At 53.2% G+C, this 10,442-nt stretch overlaps 1 protein-coding gene across 1 annotated transcript in view; it reads right to left on the bottom strand.

The window, feature by feature from the left end:
* Nucleotides 1-222: 222 nt before the first annotated feature.
* ATP5MG (ATP synthase membrane subunit g) overlaps nucleotides 223-10,442 on the bottom strand; it is a 75,543-nt gene continuing 65,323 nt past the window's right edge. Inside the window, exons 2-4 of the mRNA XM_054998474.1 lie at nucleotides 1,179-1,270; nucleotides 885-1,045; nucleotides 223-378 (exon numbers count right to left, since the gene is read on the bottom strand). Of these exons, the coding sequence (XP_054854449.1) occupies nucleotides 280-378; nucleotides 885-1,045; nucleotides 1,179-1,242 (324 nt within the window). The 5' untranslated portion in view covers nucleotides 1,243-1,270 and the 3' untranslated portion in view covers nucleotides 223-279. The remainder of the gene's footprint in view (nucleotides 379-884; nucleotides 1,046-1,178; nucleotides 1,271-10,442) is intronic.

The following is a 10,442-nucleotide window of genomic DNA, read 5'->3' as shown; positions in this document are numbered from 1 at the left end:
TGCTTGCAGAGGAGGAGAGCAGCTGGCTGCATTTTAATTTTGCCTACAAACTCCTGTTTCTGGCTCTGTATAAAGGACACCCAAAGTGCAGCCAACAATAAACCCGTTTATGGGGAGGAAGAAGACAGCGGGGGAAATGTTTTGTGGCTGCTCTCCTTAGCCTGCCAGTCACGCATCCAACCCTGGTACAGATTTCAACAGCACCACCCGACCAAAACTTACTCATCTCAGCATCGTAATTTAATAGGATTGCAGTACAGACTCAAAAGCAAAAGACGTTCAAACATTGTATCCCACCAGGCCGCGTTTGCCGAGGATCTCCCCGATGTAAAACCACATCAGCACTTCCGTCGCCACCAGGCCGTTTCTCAGGGCCTCCTGAAAGACAAAAGGGGCCCGTTTCACACACCCCTGCCGGGAGCGGCCTCGTGGCCCCGGCGGCACCGAGGGCGCCGGCCCCTCTCCCCCCGCCCCGCGGCCCGGGCCCTTCGAGGGGCCCCCGCTCCCGACGCTTCTTCCGCGGGACCTCCGGCCCTGCGGCCTGCCCGGCTCCCAACGGAGGAAGAGCCTCCCGGGCCGCACGGCATTTGCAGCCCGCCTTCCTCCCTGCGACTCACATCAGGCGCCCGGGGCCGGTCACGGCGCCGCAAAGAAGCCTCGCAAGGAGGGAGGAAACGGAGGCGACCCGCGCGGAGAGCCGCCTCGGGGGCACCGTGTCAGGGCCCGCAGGGCAGGCTGCGGACCCGCCGAAGGACCGGGCGCGGCGCCCTGCGGCGGCCGAACCCCCGGCCCGCCCAGCGGCGCTCCCCCGAGGCCTCCCCGCCGCCCCTCCCGAGCCCCCGCGGGCAGAGGCCCCCCGGAGCCGCGGCCCGCCCCGCGCCTACCCGGACGGAGAGCTGGGCCAGGCGGCCGGCACGGAAGGCCCGCAGCAGCGCCCGGGCGCTCTCGACGGCCTTGGGCACCTCGACGGGCGTCGGCGGGGCCAGCTCCACGCGGGCGTAGTGCCAGAAGGTGGCCAGGCGCGGCCTCGAGTACGCGGCGGCAGCTGCCGGGAGGGAGAGAGGAGGGGGGGGGGAGCGGAGTCAGTCAGTCAGCCCGCCGGACGGGGACGGGGACGGCCAACCGCCGCAGCTGCCGGGGAGGGGAGGGGAGGGGCCGCCCGCCCGCGGCGCGCTCACCGGAGAGCAGCTGCGGGGCCTTGGCGACGGCGGCCTTGGCCAGCCTCTGCGCGGCCTGCGCCATCCCGAGACAGCCGAGCCGAGCCGGGCCGCGCGCCTGAAGGTCACGCCGAGCGGAAGGGCCTGCGGGGGCGGAGCTCCTTCCGGCGGCCACGCCCCGCCGCGCCCTGGGAGTGATGCGCGTGCGCGCCCGGCCGGCCGCCGCCTCCTTCGCGCCTGCGCAGAGGCCGCCTGGCGAGGGGGAGGCTCCGCGCTGGACTCGGAAGGGGCGCCCGGCCCGCCCCAGCCTGGCAGAGGCCTGCGCCGCACGGACCGCCCCGCCCCGCCCCGGGCACGCTCAGTCAGGGCAGGCCGAGCGGAGCAGCGCGCTTGGCGGGCAGAGGCCCTTCCGGGCAGGCCGCCCTCGGAACGCCGCTCCTGGCGCTGCCTGCCCGCCTTCCGGGGCCTCCGGCGAAGGAGGGTCTTGCCAGAGCTGGAAACGGGGCGGGGGGAGGGCGCTGAGCCTGGGCCTTGCATGCGCAGCGGAGGCGCTTCCGCCGGCCCGCTTCTTCCCTCCCTCGCCGCGAAGCCCAGGATGCCGCCCTCCCCACCCCCCACCCCCACCCCGAGGGAGGCTGCTGGGAGGGGGCCCCTTCACCGCCCCTGCCTTTTTCTTAGGTCGATTCCGCCTTTACTCTTTCTCTTGCACCCTCTGGGGTGCCTCCAGGAATATTATAGTCCAAGACATTTTATTTAAATTTCCCCTTTAGTAACGTGCCCAATGGTCAGGCTTTTTCGTGGTACTACGTGGCCCTAGGAAAGGAATGGGATGGAGGCATGACAGATTGCAGTAAACTTTCATTTTTTATAAGAAGCGTATTGGTTTCATATTATTTCTAAAACTAAAGAGTAGTTCTCTATTTTAAAAGTTTGGTAAACTTCTCTCAGGCTTCACACACAGCTTGCCTGCTATAGATGTTAATTTCTCAGTTACAGGGAAGACCTTTTCTCAGGCACCCACACAGCTTGCCTGCTTTTCCCTGACTCAGTATTTCTCTCAGAACTGCTTAAACATGCCAAGGCTGCACCCAGCTGGCCTCTCTTGCCCTGAATGATCTCCCCCCCCCCCCACTTGGTCTAAAACTGCCTTCACTCTGCCCACCCTCTCAGTCATCAGCAGATCATCGCACTCACTCATCCCTCTCTTTCATGCCCCCCTTCATCTATACCACACCAAGCTTTTAAACACACACATATTCGCTGAAAATCATTAAAGGCCCCCACAACCAGCCTCTCCCCCTGCCCTTTGTTCAATCGGCACATTTCTGTCTCTTAAAGGCAGGGCTTTTTTTCAGCGGGAACCCAGAGGGCAATCTAAACTCCCCTCTGTCTGGAGATCAGGGTGCAGCGGGGGGGGGGGGGCCACCGGCCATGTGACCATTTTCACCAAGGGCAATTTAAACTTTGAAAAACTCCCCCATTGTTCCAGCTTACCTAAAGTGACATCATTGTGTGGTCCTGGAAGCATGCGCACACTTTACGTGCACGCATGTGGTACCAGGGGCACCACCTCCCACTAGGAGTTGCCCCCTGTGCTGTCAACCCATTGAGTTCCACCACCACTTTTCCCAGAAAAAAAGCTCTGGTTAAAGGATTGTTTAGATCTTTTTCTAAAAATCTTGTTGCATGCATACATCCCAGCTAAAAGCACAACTGTTACGGCAGCCTTGCTCTAGTGTTACAATTCTTCCTCCTGAAGCTATCTTTTAGGTCAGCCAGGTCTCCTGTAGGCGAGAAAGGGTCAATGAACAAAGTATAAACATCTTGTTAGGATTAAGATTTAACCTTGCATGAGCTCCCTCCCAGAAGTATAACAACAATATGGCTCCAGCATTTCAAATGTTTGTATAATTCACTTGTCACCCAAGCTTGTCAGATGCCATGCAGTCTGGAAATTCATCATTTTGCATCATTCTGAAAGGGTTAATCTTTTGATCTTTTATTCTGTAAACAAATAGCAATTATTTTGTGAACAACTAGCACAAAGGACATAGGTGTAAACTATGGGGAAGTGCTGAGGGGCTCAAGCCCCCCGGATTCCCCCCCCCAGCAACCAGTGAACTCATGGGGAGGCTGAGGGGCTCAAGCCCCCCCAGATTTGGCTGGGGTGGGGGCAACTAGTGACAAACTCACATGAGAGATGGGCAGCCCAATCCTAACCCCCCAGGCAGCGTCGTCGCTCATGCGCTGGTGTAAATGGGGTGCCACTGCATGGCTCCCTATGGACTTTTGCAGGATAGTTCCACCGGCGCACAAGTGTGGCAAGGCGAGATGCAGCAGCCGCGAGGAGGGCCCACCGTTCCCCTGACAACCCCACTCACACCAGCCAATGGCCACACCCCTCCCGACATTCAGGCGAGGGGCAAGCAGCGGCGCAGACAATGGGGAGGGCCAGGCTGGTGGCTACAGCTTGGTGCGCCTGCAGATACCCACCACCGCTGCCATCACCAAAAGGTTTCCCCTCCCTGAAAAGTAGGGCCAGATAGTAGGGAGCTGATCTCTGTTGCCTGGAGACCAGTTATAATTCTGGGAGATCTCCAGCTACCACCTGGAGACTGGCAACCCTAAGTAGTCCCCAGGCTCTGGAGAAGCAGGGGGAGGGGGAGGCGGGGTGGTCAATGAGTGACAGGAACGCCCACTGGGAACCATGTGGGAGGACGGGAGGCCGTTTGGAAACGAGGGGAATGAAAAGCACGCTCAGACTTGCTGCTGTGCTACTTGGACACATCACTGCATCTCTACAAAGCGAGAACGGGGGCCAGACCTTGACAGCCATGTCCCAGTACTGGGGAGATGCCCCCCCCAGAGTGAACTGACAGACCCTCCCCACACCAAGTCCATCCCTGCTTCTGCAAACACATCCCCCACCCCCTGGCTGCAACTTCCCACATGCAGCGACCGTCTTTTTGGCTTATCAGATGCCAGCAGCTCAGACTATCAGAGAATGAAAGTACTCAGCGCCTCCCGCCCCTCCCTGCAGACATTCATGGGCCACAGTTCAATTCCCACCCCTCTGCCTGAAGTTACATTGAGGGGAGGAAGAGGGCAGGGAGGCTGGACAGGGTGCCGCTTGATACATTTGTGGGGATGTGTGAGTGGACATGTGTGACGGTGTAGAGAGAGGGGCTGATGACAATGTCAGGCAGACATGCAAACACAGAGGTTTGTTGTTTTTCAACACATTTTATTAAACTGGAAAAAGTGCCACTGTCCCTCGGTAGCCAACGCATTTTGAGCAGCCCTCATTCTGCGCTCCCGGGGCAGGGCGGATGCTGGCTGCCTTGAGATACTGCTTCCTGGGCTGGACCTGAATGACACTCGCAGAGGATTTGGGTGGGGGGGGGCTGAAGCAGACATGCTTAGTTGTCTCCCGGACAAGTCACGACGTGCCTGCAAGGGAAAGACACACACGTGCAGCAAGTAACTCAGCTGAGCCAAAGCCCACACTCCAACATCTGAGAAGATGCACATAGTAGAGAGCAGCAGCAGGAGCTCCACAGGTGCAGCTGGCGACCAGCTGATGCAAGACCCTCTGGCGAGGAAGCGCTCTGCCTTGGGGTGATTTAACCTTTAAGGGAGAAAGCAAGCAGGTAGTTACAAACACCTGGTCAAGAGCAGTTTTCTGTGCATCTGCCTCTGGGGCAGGCAGGGGCTGCCGCCACCGTCCTCTCCCCCGCCAAGGCTAGCGGTTGGGCAAGTTCAGGTGATAGGGCAGCCAGCACAAATCAGCGAGCTGGGTTAGCCACCACCCTATTTCCCTCTTACCTGTAAGTGCTACCTCGCTCCTTACTGAGATGGAACTTCAGAGTCAGATAACCTGCAAGGAAACTTGAGTGGTTATTGTTAGCCAGACATTCTGGACTTTTCCCTTCTTCCCTTGCGCGAGTGCAAAGTTCTCCCAATTTTCTCACAAAGTCCCTAAAGTGCAATCAGTGCCGGCCACCGTAGGTACCCTCTCTCCCGCCTCATGTTCAAAGTACCCACGGCAGAAGGCAAACAGGCAGAGCTTTCAGCCGTGTGCTCACTTACCTGAGGTCATGGGCAGCATGGTCGGATGTTTTGTAGGGTGCGTCTGCAGGTGAGTGTGTGTGAGGAGGGGGGGGGGCTTGTCCACACCGGAAGCGCATGCGGATTGGCCCCCGTGGTAGTTCTCATCCTATGCTCCTTCAGGCCATGGGGGTGGGGCGCTCGGAGAGGGGGCCGAGTTTTCCCCATTCAATGGGCGCCTATGGGCTACGCCTTATTTTTTCGTGCCATAGCTCTTTTGCGCCACTGTGGGCGTTCCTGCTTCTGGAAGGGCTTAGGGAGTAAACTAACTCCAGCGCCGCCCTCTGCCCTGCCCCTTCCTGCGCTGACATGGGGTCCTACGCCGCTTCTCCGCCTCCATCCGCCCACCAGGCATTCCTGGTGGCAGCAGCACGGTAGCAGTAGCACACCTCATGCCACCATCGGCGGAAGGACATTTGCGCCCACGTAGGAGCCACTTACACCCATGTAAGCCTTGGTTCTCTCCCTATGCACTCCGCCCCCTTAGGACTGCGCTGTCAGTTACAATGGCAGATGAAGCACATTGTACAACCTTCCCGTTGTATCAAATTACAGTTTCCATGCTTCTTTGGGCTTTGTTCCTGTTTTTTTTGTTTGTTTGTGTGTGTGTATTAATTTATAATTTAAAAAAGGAACTCCAGTTTATAGAAACAATTTACAAATAAATGTTACAGAAGAATTAAGAAACTCTGACAGAAGATATATGATTTTGAAAATCAGGCTCCTGGAAGGCAACATTTTACACCATAACAACAATATATGCGCCAAACATTGCAAGATAAGAGTTTTATGAAAATGTTTTCTAATCCATTTTAGATTTTCAAGAAGATAATGATCTTCTGAGACATGACTGGAGTAATGGATCTTTTAAAAAAGATAGGTAAAAAAACTAAAGAAAGTAAACGTCCCAAAAATGTGTTTAATTATATGGAAATGTTACAATTGGAAGATGCTTGGAGGATCAAAAATCTGAATACTGGAGACTCTACTTTCTTTTCTGAAAGACACCAAATACATTCAAGGATTGGTATGAGCTGGATATAAAAACCTGATTTATATTGTTTATTATATTATATGTTTACTCTTTTTCTTTTGATGTAATTATAATTGTGCTATTGTTTTTATTTTCTTTTTTCTGTTCTGCTTATATTTATAAAAATAAATTTAATATAAAAAAATAATTTATACACTGCCTTAAAATACCTGTGGCTATGGCCCACACTAAGTAGCTTAGTCCTTAACCATGGCTGACTCCACCCAATTTCAATGTAGCAACAGTCAGATTGCAAGGCCTCTGTTGGACGTAATTGCGACATAATTGCTTGACTCCAATTTACATTTGAGGAATGTTAGAAGAGTCCACTTCTAATTTTATTATTTATTATATTAGATTTTTAGTCCGCCCTCTCTGCCAAGCAGGCTCAGGGCAGAGCACAACATTTTAATTTAATGCTGTCCCTTTCCTCAGGTTTCAGAGGGGAAGAAACCAGAGAGAAAGATAGACAGGTCAGGGCATCTGTTTACTTACTTCTTTGATATGTAGATTGCTAATTTCAGGACTTCCTCCTCAGGAATAGATCGGTAGATAGGACTCTTATCTCTCCACTTAACTATCAAAGTATGGAGTTCCTATAATAAAGAACTCTTACTTTCTTTCTAAAACTAAGGCAAGTGTAAGTTAATTTTCTCTTTCTTTTTCACACTCATACCAGCCAGCACGCTCCAAACACCCATCATCACATTTTCTCTGCAATCAATTCTACCTTGTTAAGGACCCATTTCTGTTCTTTTTAATAGGCTAAGGACAAAGTCAGACACGCAAACACAGAAGTTGGTTGTTTTTCGACTCGTTTTATTAAACTGGAAAAAGTGCCATTGTTTCTAGGCTGGAAAGGGAGCCAAGGCATTTCACACAACCCTCCTTCTTGCTCCCAGGGGCGAGGCTGAGATGCGGGCTGCGGTGAGATATTGCTTCCTGGGCTGGATCCGAATGTCACTCGCAGAGGATTGGGGGGCGGGGCGGGGAGGAGCGGATATGCTCCGGATGTGCCTGCAAGGGAAAAAAACACGTGGGCTTTGCCTCGGTCCACAGCCGAGGCAAACCCCACACTCCAACATCTGAGAAGATGCACAAAGTAGAAAGTGGCAGCGGCAGCAACCAGCAGATGCCAGACCGTCTGGCGATGATGCACTCTGCCTTGGGGTGCTTTTACCTTTAAGGGAGGAAACGAGCTGGTACTTACAAACACCTGGTCAAGAGTAGCTTTCTGGGCAACTGCCTCTGGGGCGGGCAGGGATGGCCACCATCGCCCCCTCCCCTACTGAGCCTCATCTGAAGAGGCTAATGATCAGGTGGGTTCAGGTGAACGGGCAGTTAGCACTAAGCGGGACAGGTTCGCCATCACCCCATCTCCTCCGTACCTGTCAACGTTCCCTTGTTCTTTACCAAGCTGGAACTTCAGAGTCAGGACACCTGCAAGGAAACAGGAGGGGCTGCTGTTAGTTAGCCAGATATTCCAGGCTGTGCCCTTCTTCCCTTCAGCGAGTGCAGTTCTCCCTCTTTTCTTGCAAAGTCCCCAAAGTGCGCCCAATGCCTGCCACTGTGCGACCCTCTCCCCCGCCTCAAAGGGGCCAAGGCACACAGCAAACGGGCAGAGATTCCTGCCCTGTGCTCACTTACCTGAAGAGTGTGGGTGGCACCCACCGGATGCTTTATAGGGTGCCTTCGGGGGTGATTGGGTGCAGGAAGGAGGGCGCGTCCACGCCGGGAGCGCACGCTGATTGGTCCCCGGGATAGTTTGCATCCTATGCTCCTTCGGGCCACGGGGGCGGGGCGGGGCGCTCGGAGAGGGGGCTGGGTTTTTGCCGTTCCATGGGCGCCTATGGGCTAAGCCTTGTTTTTCGTAGCGTAGCTCTTTTGCACCACTGTGGGCGTTCCCGCTTCTGGAAGGGCTTATGGAGCGAACTCCGGCCCCGCCCTCCTCCCCGCCCCCTCCTGTGCCGGCGCAGGGCTCTACGCTGCTTCTCCGCCTGCACCCGGCCGCCTCTTGCTTCCGCTGGTGGTGGCCCGGTGGCGACTGGGCGCCTCATAGCACCGCTGACGGAGCGCCATTTACGCCGACGTAGAGGCCAGATCCGCTGTCGCAAGGCTTAGTTTGGTTCCTATTCACTTTCCCCGCCCTCCTTAGGATTGCACTGCCAATTATGTGATTTTATTAATAATGTGTTCTGAATGTCTGTTTTTTTAAGATGCATTTTTTAAGCAGTATGCTAAGAAAGTAAGGTATATTAAATCCTAATTAGAATAACTGAGTTTTCTTTGGGGTCATGATTAGCATTGCTCTGAATTGCCTCAAAATGTCCTTGTACTCACTTAGAAGATATGAGTTTGAAATGAGAAGAAGGAGATTGCTACTTCTCTGAACTCTGTACATTGCTCAGAAATCAAGTGCACAGCAACTCTTTTGTATTCTGCCCTGGCTTAGAGACTTCAACCATGCATTTACCAAAGGCATCTGCGATGTCATAATTTAGTAAATTTCGATTTTCGGTTTCGTTTTCTCAGCCATGCCGGATGCTCCTCTCGGCTGGTCCGGGAGGAAATGACCGGGCACCCTGACCGGGCGGCTGATCTGCAAGGATTAGCTCCCAGGACTCCCAGGGAGGGAGCCAGGGTCCGGGACGCTGCGGGAAGAACTCCCCGAAATCAATGCGGGGGGGGAATTGCCCGTTTGTCCCTATGGAGGCCGGCAGACGTGCGCGGCGCCTCGAGTGCCGCCGGGCAACGAGAAACGGCAAATAAAAGAAACGGGCGGAAGCCCGTAAACAAGCGAATCCCTTCTGTTCTACAAGCGTTCGTGAAGGAGAGGTTGATCTGAAGAAGACTCGCTCTTCCCCTTCGGTGAGTTCCAGAATTTTGTTGGCGCCCCCCCCCCCCCCCAAATGGCAGCAAAGAAGCAAAGTTCCGCTCTCGGTAAGTCAATCTCGGCTACCTTGAAGGGAGAGTCGCTCGAAGAGTTGGTGCGCAGGGCGGTGGTGGAAGCTATAAAACCCTTTGTTGACAAGCTGAACAAAACTGATCAAAGGGTGGGCTTAATTGAAAGCGAAGTGAAAACCATTAAGGAAGTAGCGGGGGGGGCAGAGAAGTCTGCTCTGGAAAGTGCGTCACTTGTGAAGGCTACAAAAAAGGAGCTGAAGTTGGTTGAGAACCAGCTGATCGGGCTACAGATGGAACGAACGCAGACAACTTTGCGTCTCCAAAACGTGAAAGAGGAGGAAAATGAGGATCTGTGGGAGGTGGTCTCGGAACTATTGGCGATACCCGCGAGGACGACTAAAGAAGAGGTTAAATGCGCCATTTTGGAGGTCCGTCGGGCTTCTTCAAAATATGCAACAAAGCGACAGTTGCCTCGTGAGATCATTATTGATTTTTCATTTAAAAAGATTCGGGACACCATCCTATATAACTCATACAACGCGGATTTGGACTTTATGGGTTTGAAAGTCAAGATTTTGAAGGACGTTCCATTTCTAGTCCGGAAAAGGCGTTTTAAGTATAAAAAGTTTGCAGCTCTTCTGAGGGACCATGGAATAAAGTACAAATGGTTATTCCCGGAAGGAATATGGTTTAGATATAAAGATCAGGCCTATAAGATACTATCAGAAGATCAACTAAAGGATTTTGAGGATAAAAACCCGGAACTCTGCTGCACCGAGAACGAAGAAAAGGAGAAGCCTGAGGGGGGGGAGGAGAAGGAGAGCACCACAACAGCGGTTGCACAGAGAGAATTGCGTCCGGGACCTAGAAGGGGGAGGAAAGTTTAATCAGAATTTGAAATGCTTATTCTCTGTATGATTAACCACTCCATCATTATCCTATGGAGCTATTTTTGTATTATGACAGTATGAAGGGAAAACATTGAAGTGTAGTGTTTAGTGTTTAGTGTTTGTAGGTTATCCCCCCCCCTTTTCTTTTTCCATCCCTTTTGTCCCTTTCCTTTTCCCTTTCCTTGTGATAGTCTTGTGCAGTGTTGTGTAGTGTTTTGTAGTTTGAAAAATAAAAATTTTTTAAAAAAATAATAATAATAATTTAGTAAATTTCAGTACTAAGTCACCCTTATGAATAAGGCAGAATCAAGACGCCTGTAAATGAATGTCCAGAAAAACTTTAAAAATGTT

The sequence above is a fragment of the Eublepharis macularius genome, chromosome 14 (genome assembly GCF_028583425.1).
Source record: "Eublepharis macularius isolate TG4126 chromosome 14, MPM_Emac_v1.0, whole genome shotgun sequence".
In the NCBI taxonomy this organism is placed as follows: domain Eukaryota; kingdom Metazoa; phylum Chordata; class Lepidosauria; order Squamata; family Eublepharidae; genus Eublepharis; species Eublepharis macularius.
The sequence above is the reverse complement of the archived record's forward strand: the minus strand, read 5'-3'. Positions and strand labels throughout refer to the sequence as shown.